Here is a 16098-nt window from a genome sequence, read left to right as displayed (position 1 = left end):
ACCCCACCGCCAGCATCTGGAAGGAGCTGAACTGGTGGACCTGGTCAGAGGCCCCTGGGGTCCAGAGCTGCTGCTACTGCCCTGCTGGAAGGTGGCTCCAGGACCCAGGCCCTGCTCAGAGGCAAGAGCACCCACCCACTGAACTTCTAGACCCTCACCTCCCGGCCCCTGTGAGTCCCTGATGGGAGATGAAGAGGCTTGGGAGCGGGCTGGGTGGGGAAGGGGCGGCTGCCTTTAGACGCCTCCCCTCCCCTGGCCTCAGCCACAGGGATCTTTCCTTCCCCTGGGGAGGGTGTGTGAGGTGCCCCCGAGAGGAAGAAAGGCGACAGAACCCAGATGAACGGCAGAGGCAGGTTTAATGGTACCACCTTATCTGTTTTGTACATTGTAATGAGCCAAACCAAAAAAAATGCAAGTAAAAAAAAAAAAAGTTTAATCACACAGCACTTTATACAGATATCTTAAGCAGTAGGCATTCACATCTCCACGTGAACAATGCACCGGGAAGCACAGCCCCGCCAGTCACTCCGGGTGATCCTCAAACAAGACCCCGACTCCGGGCTCCGGTCGCCGCAGCCCCGGTCCGGCCCCCGTCCTTCCCCGCGCTGCTGCCAGCCGCGTGCTCGCGGCGGCCAGGTGTGGAGCCAGCGTAAGGCGGACAAGACACGTCATGCTTTGGCTTCTTATTTTGTCTCTTTTTTTTTTTTTCCTAGTAAGAGTTAATATTTTTTGACTTATTTTCTTTCAACCTTAAATATTACATTACATACACCAAAAATTACATAGCTGCAATGTGCTCAGCGGCATCCTGTTCACCTGGAGCTTCACATTATCAAACGATTAGAAAACCTGTAAACCTCTGGGCCCGGCTCTGCAGGGAGAACCCTGCCTGCCACCGCTCTCCTGCATCGAGCCTGCAGGCTGTGTCCTCTCGGCCCGGGCGGGGAGAGGGCTGGCCTGCTCCGAGTTGCGTGAGCTGCACGCTGCCCCCTCCAGCATGAGCACTGGACACCGGAGGAAGAGGCCCTCGTCTGTGCTGCTGCTCCCACCTCCGGGGAACCGGGAGGGGGGCCTTAAAGCCAGAGCTGCGGTCCCCCCGCCCCGAGGGGCAGGAAGGGCAAGGCACCTACAGCTGTGTCTTCCCAGCAGCAGCTCCCTGTCCTCACCCCGCGGCAGTGCTCGAGGGCCACCACCTTCCGGGCGTTGTCCTGCACCCGGCCTGGTGCCCACCTCTCGCAGAGAGCAAGTTCAACAGGCTGGGGCCCAGCCGGGAGTCAGCGGCGGCGGCACCACTCTGGGGAGGGTGGCAGAGCTGGGGGGCGAGGGAAGACCAGGTGGGTGGTGGCGACGGGAGGGCCCGGGACACCAGGAAGCATCAGCGGGACTCGAGAGGGCGGGGGGACCGGGGCGACCGCCGCGGCAACCCACACTTCATGCAAGGCACGTCCACGCGGCCTGCATTCTCCTGTGTCAGCCCCCAGGGAGAGCCCACCCCTGCCCTGAGGGCAAGATGGCAAGGGAGGAAGCGCGGGGGCACGCTGCCTGGTACGAGGGGAAAATCAGCCGCGTGGATCCGATTTCCTTTGCCACAGGGCACCTGCCTGTTGGAAGATTGCTTCGGAATACAAATGGCAGCATCTCAAGAAACTTCCTGCGTGTCAGCAGCAAACTCACCTTGGGAAGGAGGGGGCAAAGGGCGGGGGGGGGGGGGGCCTGCACTGGGGACAGAGGAGGAGAGGGAAGGGGGGCGGCCTCTCCCCGTGGCGATGTGCCTTTCTCTGGGGCTGCTGGCTACTTGTCCCCCGCGCTCTCGGGCATGCCCGCCTCCATCAGGGCGGCCCGGAACTGCGTCAGGACTCCCCGGATGCTCTTGACAAAGCCCTTGGAAAGCGGGAAGAGGGGGAAGCCGAGGTCGGGGTAGCCGCTCTTCTCAGGCAGGAAGCTCCGGTAGCTCTTTCTCCTCTTCTTTGGCTTGACGCTGGGCGGCACCGAGATGTCGGGCGGGGCCTCCGAGGCCTGTTCCATGTGGTCCCTGCTGGCTGAGGCTGGGCCCTCCGAGTCTGAGCCCTGGGAGGCCTCCCCGGGGGCCAGCCCCCCGTCCTCAGGTTCCTCTCGGCTAAAGTCCGAGAGCTCGGCCATGGCTGGCAGCTCCGGCGAGCTGCTGTCCTTGGGGAGCCCGTTGGGCAGCGCCTGGGCCCTCTCCAGCAGGGCGTGGGTTTCCAGCCAGGACTCGATGCGGTTCACCAGCCGCCAGCCGCCGGTGCTGAAGTGCTGCCGGATCTCCTGCTCGAAGACCTCGGGCGGCCGCCGGACCAGCTGGGTCATGGACTGCACCACGCGGATGAGGGCCATCTCGTTGTAGCAGCGGCTGTTCTCGTAGCCCTCCTGCAGGCCTCGGTCGCTGTCGAAGCCTGCCTCATTGTAGTACGGCTCGTTCACCAGAATCAGACCTGCAGGAGGGAAGGGGAAGTCCCTCAGGGCCGGCCCGACCTCCACCCCCGAGAGGAGGCCAGAGCTACAGACGGGAGGTAAAAGGGGCCACGGCCAGAGTGACCGTGCCCTCCAGCCCCGCCTTGCCCACCGTACCTTGGATGGAGATGAGCACCTGGAGAAGGCTGGATTTGCTCGTCCACCTCTCTGTCCCCTGAAACACACACACGCACACACACAGTGCAGTTGATCAGCAGTGTCCCAGACACCCCTGGCCCGGCCCGCACCCACCCTCACTGTGTGCCAGCGCTGACCCACCTTTCCAATCCAGGTGCCCAGAAGGCTGACGCACACCTTCCCGTTGTCGTACAGGTTGGGGTTCAGGCGGCCACTGCACTGGGAGAGGTAGCAGAAGTGGGGGGGCACGGCCGGGTAGATGTTGGGCAGCTGGATGTCGAACAGGTAGAGGCCATCCTCGTAGGGGGTGCGAGTGGGGCCCTTGATCAGGGCCGAGAAGAGATCCTAGAGGGGGGCAGGGGGAGAGAGCAGGGAGGCTGATGCGGGCAGCAAGTACCCGCATGTGGCACCTGCTTCCAGACTCTTCCCGGGGGCCACGGGGCTGCAGTGGGAGAGGGAGCGGCCCTAGGATCCGGACACCCGCGGACAGCGACAGAGAAGCTGAACGCAGACATCTCCGTGCAGACCTACTTGGCACCTCTTAACTCCTGGCATGAAAAGGAATTTTCCAAACTGGTTTTTATCTTACCAGGTTTTTCTTTTTTAAATAAACTACTACTTTTAACTTGCATTCCTCAAAACACCACTGTGACCTAGCCCTCCACCTCCCCACAGTGAAAGCAGCAACAGTGACAACCAATAAGAGGAAAGAACATTCCAGGATGGCAAGGCTGCACTGGCTTCGAAGGAAGTAGAGGGATGAGAGGATTTGAACTCGGGGAAAATGCTCTGTCAGTCATTAAGGAGATTCTCCACACACACATCAGAGACCCAGGCTGAGGGCTGGGGCTGGGGCTGGGGTGGGGGCGCCACTGCCGGGTGAGCTGCCAGCTGAGAGTCTGCCAGGGCCGAGCGGACCAGCGCGAGTGCCGGCAGGCCCGTTCCCACGGCATCCTTCTCTGTGGTCCCTTTCTCCAGGGCTGGGCCGGAGGTGAGGCTTCAGACCCAAATTCAGGGTCTTGCACGGTGCCTGGCACAGGACACGGCCCAGCTGAACAAACAAGGTGGCAGACGGACTGCCTCGCTCTTCCTGGGACCAACAAGGAAGCACTCACACACCTCCACCAGTGTGACTCAAACACGGGCCCAGGTCACAAACAAGACCAGCAAACGGAGTGGGACGTGGCCAGGTGAGGTGATACTGTCCTGGAGCTAAAAAGCAATGAACTACATGGTTGTCACTCAACATGGGTAGGTTTCAAAATTTACCCTGTTGAGTGATGAGCAAGTTACAGATGATGACGTGCTAGCCTTGTGGAACAAATCCTACTAAAAAGCCTGTGTTTGTGGCGATGCATGAACGTGTAAACATGGAGGGTCATCTGCAGGAGAACCATGAGACTCCTGAAGTCACTGCCCGCAGGCGGGGCAGGGACCGGTCAAAGGAGAATACACCCTTTCCTGTAACATTCTAGTTTTTCAAAAAAGAAAAGTCAAGTAAAGTATTATATAATTCTAAACCAAGCTTTAAAAGGACGGCCGTCTGGTCTAGATACAGCTGTGGGAGTCTTGTTGGAGCCTCTCCTGCCCTCTGAGGGGCTGCAGGCAGGCGGCCTTGCGGGTGCCCCCCAGGCCTGCAGGCCCAGGGCCCAAGGCTGCAGCCTCCTGGGCGCCCACCCGGACGCCCGTGCCTGCCCACGCCCGCCTACTTGCCATTCTGTCCTCAAATGTCTTGACCATGATGCCGTCAGGCAGCGAGGTGGCCAGTAGTGCCATCTCCTTCCGCACTGTGCTGAAGAACTTCTTGGCTTCTGGAGGCTGGAACTCAATTTTCTTAAAAGAGTGATTTGCTAGAGGGGGAAAGAGCAGGGTCAGTTCCTCTGGTGAGGCCTGGAAACACCACCCGGAGGGGCAGTGGTGGCCGAACGTGATCCCCAGATGGGTGGGCAAAGCCACACCCCCCACGCCCGCCCTCTTCTGGCACTGGGACTGGTGCCCACTCCAGGGACACGGTGCCATGGCCCTGGGCCTGGAGCGCAGGCCGGGCGAACTCACAGGGTGCGAACTCCAGCACCGAGAAGACCTCGCCCTTGGCGCTGGTGAAGGTGACGCCGGGCTTGCCGCCGCACTGCTGGCAGAGCACCGGGGTCTCGCTGGGCCACTCGGCCTTCACCAGCGACGGCCCCTCGGGCTTCTCCTCCTTGCGCTCCGTCTCCGGCACCGCCTCCATCTTCTCCTCCTCGGCGATGGCCACGTTGTCCAGGGTTTTCTTGAGGTTCTCCTGCAGCTTCTTGATGTCATCCAGGAACTTCTTCTCCCGCGTGGGTTTCTCAGGCTCTGCCGTGGGGGAGGTGGGCGAGCCCGTCAGCAGCTGCTCCACCGTCATGTTTTTGAGGCTCTCCAGGATCTTGATGGCCTCCTTCAGCTCCCGGAAGCTCTTCGGGGGCCCGTCCTTGCCAGCCTTCTCCATCAGCCCGGCCACGGGGGCAGCCATGGCCACGGCCCCCTGGATGGCGGCCGTGGCGGCCTCCTCACTGATCACCACGCCCTTGTCCTCCTCAGGGGCTGCCGGCTGCTCGGCGGCGGGGATGGGGGGCTCCTCTATCTTGGGGTGCTCATCCTCCACCAGCCCATTGTCCGTCTCCCAGCTGTCACTGTCGTCTTCCCACTCGTCCGAGGACGCCCCGCTGGTGCTGCCTTCCACCGAGTCGTAGTCCGACTCCTCGATCTCAGACTCGATGTTGTACAGGTGCTGAGGAGAGACAGGGCGCGGGCTGGTCAGAGGCCCCCTGCCGGGGACCCTGGGCCTCAGAGCTGATGGTGACTGGATGCCCTGAGGCCTCAGCGGCCCTGCCACCCTTCCCCCCTTTCCTGCTCTGGCCTCGAGGTTGGGCCTCTGTGCTAGGTGGTCCCTAGGCCTCTGGGAGGCACCCCTGCCACCCAGCCCAGCCCATGGGTCCAGGGCCCAGCAAATGCCAGTTCCAGCTTCCTCTCCACTGAATGCACTTGGCCCGCTGGACCGTGGCAGACTCTGTTCCCGTTCCTGGAATGGCCTCCTGGACGAAGGGGGAGCCACCCCCTCGTCCATCCTGTACTGGCACCGGAGAGGGAAGCTGGGGTGTGAGCATCAGATCAAATGAGGGGGCACAGAAATGGAGCTGCGAAAGCCCTGTCCATTCCCTCCTCCTGATCTGTGACAGTTTCCTAGAAGTGTTGGGGGAAGGATGTTTCTTACAGGGTGCAACCTGTGCATTCTCAGCACAGTGAGATAGGGATCCAGCTAGATCTGTGAGAACCTAGACGTGCCTGGCAACCAGGAGCCCGCCGGGTGGGGCGGGATGGTCGGGCCCACTGTGGGCAGCCTCTCCGCTCTCACGACTCTCACCTGGGGCTCTGGGTCTAACACTGACCTTCCTTTCCCCAAGACCCTGCTTCCCAAAAGAAGATTCCTTCGCCAGGAAGACCCGAACCCTCGGCCTGGCTGCCAGAGTCTGGAGCTGAACCATGGGCTCCCGGGGGTCTCACCTGGGGCAGGATGATAGTCTTTGAGTTGTCAGCCCACACCACCTCCACTTTGCTGCTGACGTCCACGCGGGCTACCTGGCCCACAGATGGCTGCAGGGCAAACAGGATGGGGTCAGAGGGGCAGGTCTCCAAGGGTGAGGGCAGAGGCACGGCCGTGAGAATGGAAGCGATGTGGGCGCCGGCCAGAGACCACCGTGAGTACTGAGAGCACGACCCTCTCAGAAACACCCCCAGCACTCGCTGTCCACTGAGCCTGGTCTCTCTGGACGCTCCCCGGATGAGGCTCCAGCCTTGGGACTCTGGTCCCCCTTCCTCCTCTGCCCAGAGTCTGCCTGACCTCACTGCCATGTCCCCACCTGTTCCCTGGGGCCCAGCTCAGTCACCTCCCCAGGCCTCTCCTATGCGCCTACGGCACCTGTCACCACCCTCACGGCACTGAGCGCGGGGCTGTGCGCCCCTAAGAAACAACCCGTGGAGCCCGTGGAGCAGCTGTGAGGACCCTACAGGGGGCGGGGCGGGGCGGGGCGCACGCGCAGGCCTCCTGGCGGCACCGACAGGTACTGCAGCGGAAGCGCAGGACGCCCTACCTCGTCCTGCTTGTGCGGGGCTCCGTCCTCAGTGTTCCCGATTCGGATGACGATGTCCGTCGTGCGGAACCGGAAGTCAGGGTGATCGGCGATGTCGTAGACGCTCACGTCTTCCTCCTCTCCGATCAGCTGGGGCGGGATGGGCGGTCGTGAGCCCGGGGGGCTCTACGTCCAGCTCACCAGAGCCCACCCTGAAGGAGACACGGGGGCGCCCCCGCTCACCTCCACATCATCCCCGCTAGGCCGCAGCTTGAACCACTTCACCATGCACGTGCGGCCCACGTGGTCCCCAGACTGTACCACGCCGTAGACAGCGGGGTCCGGACAGCTCTGGACTGTGGACCCAGCGCAGGGGAGGGGTGAGCTAAGGCACCCCGGTGGGCCACCAACCGCCCCCCGCCACCGGCTGCACGTCAAGCACAGGGGCCCAGGACCCACTGCTTCCCTGGCTTGGTCAGAGGAGGCCAGAAAGGCTGCCCTGGACTACAAAAGCAGGAGCCACCTCCCAGGGGAGGCCTGATGCCAGACCTTGTGACCCTTCCTCCCGAGCTCTGCCCGGCACTACCTCGCTTGTCCACCACGAAGTCTCCGGGGCAGAACTCGTTGTTGTCCAGGTGGTGCACGGGGAAGAGGTCATTGGAGCGGATGTTGCACTCCACAGAGCCATCCTGCCACATCACATCCGCCGAGGTCATCGTGGTCACCACCTCCACGGCCACCCTGCAGGCGGGCCCGTGAGCAAAGGCCAGGGATGCTCCCTCCCCACCCGCCCTCCCTGTGGGCTTGGTAACTTGGAACTTGGCCTCAGGCAGGAGGAGACAGAGTTGCTCCCCTGCAGTCTCCACGCCCAGCGCCTCCTCCCAGAGAATCCCTCAACCCTGGTCTCGCCCTTTCCCATTCTCAGATCCTTCCATCCCACCTGGCCGACCCCGGCACCCCTGAGCCTGCACAGGGCTTGCAGACTGCGTGTGAGCCCGTGTGTGTGCGGGTGCCAGGGAATGGTCGTGGGATGGACACCCAGCCGGGAAAGAGGGTGTCCCTGAGTCTACCTGTCCCCTGGCTTGAAGTCACGCGTGATTTTATTCTTCTTCCTCTTGTGTTTCCGCTTTAAGTTCTTGATTGACAAGGGGATGCTCTTCTTGCGACTCGTGCCGCTGCCGCTCTGGGAGGAGGTGGTGGAGCTGGCGGAGGAGGTCACCGAGCTGGTGTCGTCCGTGTCGTCTGCGGCCTCGTCGTCGGCGTCCTGCTCGGCCGAGTGCAGCCTGTCGTCCCCGCCCTCCTTCAGCAGGAAGGGGGGCAGCTGCTCGCCCGCCTCGTGGGCCTCCTCTGGACCCTCGTCCTGCATCTCCACCGGGCTGGAGGACCCATCGGGCGTCTCCTCGGGGCTGGCGGAGCCTGTTTCACTCTTGGCCTTGGCCGTCCCCTTCTTGCCTGCATCCTCCACGGAATGGTCCCTGGAGCACTGGACGTCCGGGGAGCAAGACGTGATCCTCACAAGCTGCTTCTTCAGGAGGCGCTTCACCTGCCGGCAGAGCGGGAGGGCAGGCGCCATGGAGAGCTGACCCTGGACAGCTCAGTTGAGGGGTGACGGCTGTTCACACCTAACTGGCCTGCAAGGGTTGTCAGGGCTGCCCCCCAAGGCCTAAAGCACAGACCTTCCTGCTGTGGAAATGGCTCAAGGCCAGTTCCTCAAACGCCCGCCAAGCCCCAACCCCGAGGACATACCTTCTTGGCCATAGAGCCCTCCCCCTGGGCGCAGTGTTTTTCTGGACATTCACAGGCAATCTTGGCCGGCTCTACCTTGGCTGGGAAGACATACAGACAGCGCTCCCCAAGCTGCCGCTGAGCATGGTCAAAGCATCCGAGACGCTTCACCCTGGGAGAGGAGAGGGGAGACGGGAGAGGCGGGCGCTGGGCGAGGGGGGTCCTCGGCAACCCCTCCCCCTGGCATCTGTGACGCTGGCCCAGAGACTTGCTTGGGGACCACCTCTGGGGGTGCTGGAGCAGGGGGCGAGCTGGGGCCGCTCACCTGCCTAGGTTTTCCTGGGTGATGACAGAGGGCGGGGGGCTGACGCTGTCCGTGCCCCCTGGACAGAAGCTCTTGGTAATCCAGGTGACCTTCAGCTCTACAACCTGCACCTGGGAAGGGGGGCGGGCAGGGCCCCAGTCAGCTGACTCTAATGCCCCTTGCTTTCCGCAGCTGTTCTCCAGAGCAGTTCATTGTAGTTCAGACCCTCTGAGGTCACGGAGGCCTCCTCCCCTCCAGAAGGGCCCAGCGGACCTGCCACTGGCCACCCCCCACTTCGTTCAGCCCGGGCTCCCCCTGTCCTCACTCCCCGCCCTGCCTTCTCCCTACCTCTTCGACCACCACGCGGAACTTGCTCTTGGCGCTGAGCACCGGCTTGACGCCTGACAGCCACTGGACACTGGAGAAGATCTTGGCAGGGCCAATGAGCACCTGGCCTGGGTAGAAGCCATAGGAATCATCGAAGAAGAGACCCTGCAGGATTGGGGGCCAGAGGAGGGTCCCTGTGAGTGCTGCCTCCTCTGGGGTGGGGGGAGCACTGTCCACACCTGCACCCCCTACTCTGCGCCTGCCGTCCACCCCGGGCTTCTGTGCTCCACACAGTCCTAAGACTGCAGAGCAGCACCTCTCAGACCTCAGAGGCACACAAACCACCGGGGGTTTTACTCACTAAAAGGCACGGCTGACCCATTCTGCTTCTAACACGCTCTCGGTTCACAACAATGCTGCTGGTCTGGGGGGACAAAGCTCTAAGGGCAGGGGTCCCCAAACCTGCTTGATCACACACACTCTCCTAGTATTACTTACAAACTGTCATGTACCACTGCTCTAAAATGTCCACTCCAAGAGAAAGGGAGATTTTAAAAGGATGAAATAAAAAGTTAACAAAATGCAAAGGAAGTTCTATGGCTTCCTGCAAACATCCAAGCTTTTACACCTTCTGATACACAACCGCTCCTTCCAGGAAAGCACTGGCCTCTGCTGAGAAGCCCCTGAGCCCCCCTCCTGCAGAGCCCAGGGCTGAGGAATAGGAGATGTGCCCCCACCGACCCCCAGGCTCCTAGGATGGAGCCAACGTACAGAGTCGCTGACATGCGGGCAGACGTCATAGAGCTTGGCGCCATCCTCTGTGTTCATGGAGCACCTACAAGAGGGGAAGGGGGCTTGGTGGGCGCCGGACCCAGTGCCTGAGTCTCAGGGGAGGCGAGGAAGCCAGGACCCTGTAAGGAGCTGGTCAGTTAGTCTACAGGACTTGTCCGGAGGCATCAGTGCCTCCACGGACCTTAAAATGGGAAATTCACCCTCCGCCCACACCTCAGTCCCTGCACTGGAACAAGGAACTCTCTCAAACAAACAGGACCCAGCCAGATTTCAGCGTTCACCCCATTAACGTGCCTAAAGGAGAACATCAGCCCCTCCTGGGGGGTCCTATGTGACGATGAGGGTCTCCTCAAGCCAGGGTAGAGGGAAGACTGGGAACTGAGCCGGAGAATCCAGCCAGGCTGACAAGGAGACCAGCCCGGGGTTGGGCCCTGAGACGCGAGGCCCACAGCCCCTGGCACGGCCCTCTCGGGACCTAGGACACACCCCTGGCCCCTTGCCCGGCTGCCCCCGCCCCACGAGGGCTCCTGCGTGGTGGGGAGACCGCACCTGGCGCCGTTGGACAGTTTCAGGATGATCTGGTTCTTCAGGTCGTAGACCTTGCCCAGCCAGCAGTCGTAGGCGATGTAGTCCCCGTACATGAAGGGCTGCAGACCAGGGAGACAGGTGGTGAGACGACGGAGGACTCTGGTGTCCGGGACCCCCGTTCCTCTTGGCCCCACAGACAGGGCAGGAAGGCTCTGTGTGGGTCGGACCTAGTAACTTTGCAGCAAGCTTCCCCCAAGAGTCCCCAGCAGCTCGCCCCCACAGAGGCAGAGGCTGGACGGCCTTCCGAGGACACAGGACACGTGAGTGGGAGTGGGCTGGGGTGGGTGGTTACACAGTGAAGTGATTTAAATAAACAGATAACTATACGGAGGATATCAAGAGCCAAGTCTCTCCCTGCTGGGGACAGCAGTCACTAACAGGCAGGGGAAGATAGAGGAGCTGGACTGGGGTCAGAGGGGTTACGATGAACTCACACATCTCAATACGTACACAGGATGGGCACAGGCACATTTAGACGTGTGCGCGTGCCCACCCACACACACACACGTGGATTCCCTAGTGCTGCCCTCAATGGGGCCCAGGAGCAATTAGCACACCTAGCTTGCACCCAGACTGTGGCTTCCGAAAGAAACTAGGGCTCTCGGAACAAACGGCTGATTCTAGGCTGGATCAGAAATAATACAATATGGAAAGTAAGGAAGTGTTTTAAAAAAAATGGTGGAGACATGTCGAAAGAGCACAGATGCCAGCTTGAAGGGGTTCCTACTGGCCCAATCTGGGTGGGATCACTGAAGCAACAAAACAAGCAACGGATTACAGCCAATGAATAAAACAGGAGTCTCTGCATCTGATGTAAAAAATGAAGAAATAAATGGGACAGAAAGTACAGCTCTTCCATATGGTAGAATGCCAAACTCATAACAAAGCAGGCAGTGATGGTGTCGTGAAATCAGCATTTAGCAGCCATCAGAGTGCTGGCTGGGTCAGGTGGGAATTCTTAATGGAGGCTAAGGCTGGTGGATGGGGGTTGAGAAGCACCAGTTTATTGACACAATCCCGGAATATCTCCCCACAAAACCAATATGATAGCTGGCAAAGGGGTGAATTCTGACTTTGTTGGGAGGCGGCTCAGCAGAGCTCAACACGACTGGGGAGCAAAGAGAACGTCCCCACACTGCGGCTGAGGCATGCTCCGGGCCAGGGAAGAGCTGAGCAGTACTTCTGGGGCAGTTCTGCCAAAAGCACGGGGCCCGAGGCTGTCATGGGCACTGTAGATGGCCCCATGCTCAGGGTCACCAGGGACAGGGAGACAAAGCAGGACTGGGAACCGCTCCAGCCTGGGGGAGATCAAAGAGCTGACAACTGAGTGTGTGCTCCTGATGGAGTCCGGGTCAGCAGGGGAAAACGGAGATTGTTGGGACAACTGAGTGGGGTCTGTGGATGGACAGTAACGTGTCAAGGTCCTAATCTGGGGGTTTGAATGGTGGTTAAATAGGAGAGCGTTTCTGTTTTGGGAAAATACACATTTAGTACTCAGGGGGCATACAGCATCATATTTGTAGCTCGCTTTCAGACGTTTCAGAAAAGCGGGGACTTCCCTGGCCATCCGGTTGTTAACACACAGCCAATGTAGCGGGCACGGGATCAATCCCTGGTCAGGGAACTAAGATCCCACATGCTGCATGGTGTGGCCAAAAAAAAAAAAAAAAAGGGTTAAAAACAAAGTTTCAGAGAAGAGGAGAAAAGAGAGACGGAGGGAGAGAGGGGTGGGCAAGAGGGAGAACAGACAGGCGCAGGTGCTGACGCGGCGACACGTCACCAGCTGAGGAACCCCGACGCTGCAGGAGACACTGGTTCCTACAACTTTCAGTAAGTTTGGAATCTTAAAAACATAAATAAACTACCGGAAAAAAAATTTGTTTCAAAAACGACAAAAAGTCTTAGAAGAGAAAGGAAACCAGCTGTGTCTGCTGGAGACGTAAAGCACCACCTGACCTCAAGTCAGGATGGCTGACGCGCGAGAAGCACCATCAGGCCGCAAGGAGGGGCCGAGCCCTGGGCTTGGCCGCGCGGCCTGGAGGGAAGCAGAGCCCCGCGACGGGAGGCCGGCGGGGGGCTCACCCAGATGTGCTGCAGGTCCTTGCTGTTGACAGGGTAGACGATGCAGTTGGTGCCGATGAGCTTGACGGCGCAGTCGATGTTCACGTCGATCACGGTGCCGCACTGGCTGTCCTGCGGGCGAGAAGGCATCCAGGCCCGCGCCGGCGCCCTGGGGGCCCCCCAGACCCACCCCGAGCTGCCCCAGGCCACGCCCGCCGGTGGGACAGGGACTCACAGTGGAGCGCATGTGCCGGACCACATCGCGGGGCACCACGGAGCGGTCCTCGAGCTTCAGCTGGAACAGAGAGCAGAGAGGGAGAGCTCGGCGTCCAGGCACACGGGGTACGGTCTCCTCTCAGCTCCGTAGTGCAGCGACGCTTCACTACGTGCAGCCAAGCGCAAAACCCCGAGTCCCCCCGGGCCTTCCCAAATCCCACGCGCCCCTCCCCGGCACCCGGGTCAGGGGACAGGGCCGCACTCCGATCAGGGACAGACCAGGAGCGGCCTCCTGGTCCGCTCCAAGGCGACTGTCAGGCTCACCGGAGGGAACTGATCACACTGGAAAGGGTGGCTAAGCGATAGACAACGGAAAGCCTCACTTAAACCAGAGCAAAACATTCTGCTGTGAGTGGAGTCCTCTCTCCGCCTCTGCCTGCCCCGCGCCCCTGCTGCTGGGTGCTGGGGAGGGTGGGCTGGAGGAGTGTGATGCAAGGCCGGGGAGCACCCCGAGGTGGCTATCAGCCGCACCACCTTCTAATCTGGGCTATCCTGCCCCGCCAGCCGCAGCCTGCTCCTTATCGACAGCCCCGCGGAGGACTGCAGGCTGCTGAGTAACTCAGGATGCCAGCTTCTGGAGCCCGGCCGGCTCCGCAGCAAGTGCTGACCCCTCCCCTGCATGACTGTCCCCCAGCCCCAACCCCCCCACCCCCGCCCAGGATCCCCACAACAGCCTGACGCTTCTCCTCTGAGCCAGCCCACCTTCTGTACTGGCCCGCCAAGCCTGGGGCGGCTCCTCCGGGGTTCTTCACTGTGTCCTGGGAAAGGGGGGGCCCTCTGGGACTGACCACCTCCCTAGCTCAGAACCTCCAAGACCCCAAACGAGGAGCGGGGAGGAGCCGTTCCCACAGACACCCAGCTGAAGACCCCCTCAGGGTCACTCTCGCCACCGCAGAACCGGGGGCCTGGAAAGGCGACCTCCATGAGGCGGCCTGAGGTACTGAAAAGGGAGACATGCTCAAGGTCACCGAAACCCTGGCATCCGTGCGATGTGACTTAGGAAACAAGGAAAGCGGGAGCAACAGGCCCGCCACCAACAGGTGACCGAGACGCTCCCACAGGGAGGGAGCCCCGGGTTAGGCACGGCAGACCTTCACCCGAGAGGAGACGGCACTGCAACCCCTGGGGCTCAGAGGATTCACAAGGCGGTGAAAGCAGACGGCCACCGGGCGCCTGGCTCATAGGAAGCACGCAGCCGAGGCCCACTAAGATCACTCCACCCGCCTCCGCTGCCCCCAGGTGCAGGCTGACGACCCCAAGTTCAGGATCTGAGACCCCAGCGGGCTTCGAGGGGCCACGTGGAACTCTGCCAAGAAGGTACTGGAATGACGGTGCCTGTTTTTCTAATTCAAGCAATCCCGTCCTCTAACCCTCTGGGTCCAAATCCCCGGGTAGGACATGGTATTTTCAGTGCTGTCCCGCTCCATCTCAAACCTCTGCTTCTATTTTAGACTTCAAAAAGCCACAACTACAGGTCTTTCCAAATTGCCATGGAAACCAGGAGTTGCAGCAAGGGGAAGCCTTCTGGGAGAGGGGCTGTGAGTGAGGGGCGGGAGGCGACCCTGCGCCTGGCCGTGAGGTACAGCGGCCCCACCTCGCATTGGGTCGGTCCCCGAGAGCACCCTGGGGAAAGGATGGGAGTGGCCTGGCGCAGACCCCAAGTCAGTGCAGTCCCGGCGGGGACACGGCCCAGCCCCGCTGCCCCCGCAGGCAGAGGGGACGCTGAGGCCACAGCTCGTGAAAGCTGGCATCACGGTCAGGCCAGGGGCGGGCTTTCTCCTTCCTCCTCTTGTGGAAGCGCTGACAGGATGTGGGGCAGGCAGGTCACAGAGTTCCCAGGGGGTGGGGTGGGGGGCCTGGGGAGCCAACACGTCCCGGGTGGGGCTCCCCGACCTGCACTCGGCCTCCTGCCAGAGCCTGACTCCCTTCCACTGTGAAGCCGGGTCTCCAGACTCTTCTAATCCTGCAGGACAATGACAATGACACAGTGCGTGCCGAGTGGGAGTGGCAGGGATGGCAGGGAGGAGAGCGGGGCGCCGGGGCCACGATTCTGTCTGTGTGCCCTCCCCTGGGGCTCCCAGAAGCAGAACACAGGACGCCTGGGAGGGCAGGACGACCCGCCAGGCTCTCCTCTCTGCTCCACAGCGTTGCCTCCTGGGCGCCGCGTGCCCCCACACCAGGCACGGACCGGGCCTTCCCCTGGTCCTCCTCGCCTCTCCCTGCCCCGGGCACGTGCGCCCGGCATCTCACAGGCTCTGGAGGCCTCTCCTCACAGCGACAGCACACCTGGTGTGTGTCACGCTCCATGCACATGCGGTCTTCAAGCAGTTCATGTGTTTTAACCGGAGAAATCCTCCACAACTCCGCGGAATCAGTACACCATCCTGGCCGTACAGAGAAGGAGCCTGAGACAAAGAGCTGATGAAGCATGCGTGCATGGTCACACGGCTCCCAAGTGGTGCAGCCTGGACTTGAACTTGGGCAGTCCAGCTCGAGTCCATTCTCTTAACCACATAAAAAGCTCCTCCCTTCCGAGAGCTGTAGAGACAAGAACGGAGCAGAACACATTTCTGGTAGCTCCATGCACTCTTCAAGACAGTAATCCTTGTCCTGGTTGTAAAAGCAATAACTGCTCTGTTCATTTCTGGAGCACATGGCAGGCAGCTGTCGTGGTTTCAGACGGCGGATGTTATGAGGGCCCCGGAGCATCCACCAAGGCCGCTAGGTGGGAGAAGCCCCCTGGTCTCTCTCAGCAGAGTGCCCTCTGCTCCTCCCGCCCTCCAGAGATCCAGTACCCAGACCACAGGTGCCAGACACGGGGCTGACACCAGGGGGCGCTCCGCCCGCTCCAGGAAACTGCCAGGTTCAGAGGGAAACTAAGGCAGACACAGTCTCATTCTTTGTTGGGTGCACTCTGATGTAATTTTTAAAGTCACCAGGGTGGGGCCTGAGGTGGAAGGTGGGTGGATCTTTTTTATCATCATCAGCTCTAGAATTCTGAACAAGCTCTGAGGCGGTCAACTATGGTTTAACATTTCTGGAGGAGAGTTGTAGCTGTCAGAGGTTTCTTAACAGAAAAAAAAAGACAACACAACACACCACAATGACCAGTGTCTGAGTGAAGAGGGGCTAACAGGTGGTTTGTAAAATGAACATGCATTACTTTGGAAAGACTGAGGGGCAGGAGGAGAAGACGGTGGCACAGGATGAGATGGTTGGACGGCACCACCGATCCAATGAATATGAACTTGGGCAAACTCCAGGAGATGGTGGGGGACAGGGAAGCCTGGCGTGCTGCAGTCCATGGGGTTGCAAAGGGTCGGATAC

At 60.8% G+C, this 16098-nt stretch overlaps 1 protein-coding gene across 3 annotated transcripts in view; it reads right to left on the bottom strand.

Moving 5' to 3' along the window:
* Positions 1-339: 339 nt before the first annotated feature.
* Positions 340-16098, bottom strand: part of UBE2O (ubiquitin conjugating enzyme E2 O) — a 49438-nt gene continuing 33679 nt past the window's right edge. For 2 of the 3 annotated variants that reach the window (XM_043905437.1, XM_043905439.1), the window contains exons 2-18: positions 12731-12790; positions 12517-12627; positions 10396-10493; positions 9826-9889; positions 9076-9219; positions 8749-8858; positions 8445-8595; positions 7769-8241; positions 7285-7439; positions 6942-7054; positions 6720-6848; positions 6133-6222; positions 4663-5359; positions 4321-4457; positions 2749-2952; positions 2587-2644; positions 340-2450 (exon numbers count right to left, since the gene is read on the bottom strand). In XM_043905437.1, coding sequence (XP_043761372.1) covers positions 1792-2450; positions 2587-2644; positions 2749-2952; positions 4321-4457; positions 4663-5359; positions 6133-6222; positions 6720-6848; positions 6942-7054; positions 7285-7439; positions 7769-8241; positions 8445-8595; positions 8749-8858; positions 9076-9219; positions 9826-9889; positions 10396-10493; positions 12517-12627; positions 12731-12790 — 3453 coding nt within the window. In that variant the 3' untranslated portion in view covers positions 340-1791. The remainder of the gene's footprint in view (positions 2451-2586; positions 2645-2748; positions 2953-4320; positions 4458-4662; positions 5360-6132; positions 6223-6719; positions 6849-6941; positions 7055-7284; positions 7440-7768; positions 8242-8444; positions 8596-8748; positions 8859-9075; positions 9220-9825; positions 9890-10395; positions 10494-12516; positions 12628-12730; positions 12791-16098) is intronic. The other variant, XM_043905438.1, reaches the window with a different exon arrangement.

The sequence above is a fragment of the Cervus elaphus genome, chromosome 5, assembly GCF_910594005.1.
Source record: "Cervus elaphus chromosome 5, mCerEla1.1, whole genome shotgun sequence".
Classification (NCBI taxonomy): domain Eukaryota; kingdom Metazoa; phylum Chordata; class Mammalia; order Artiodactyla; family Cervidae; genus Cervus; species Cervus elaphus.
Note: the sequence above shows the minus strand (reverse complement) of the source record. Positions and strands in the feature narration are given on the sequence as shown.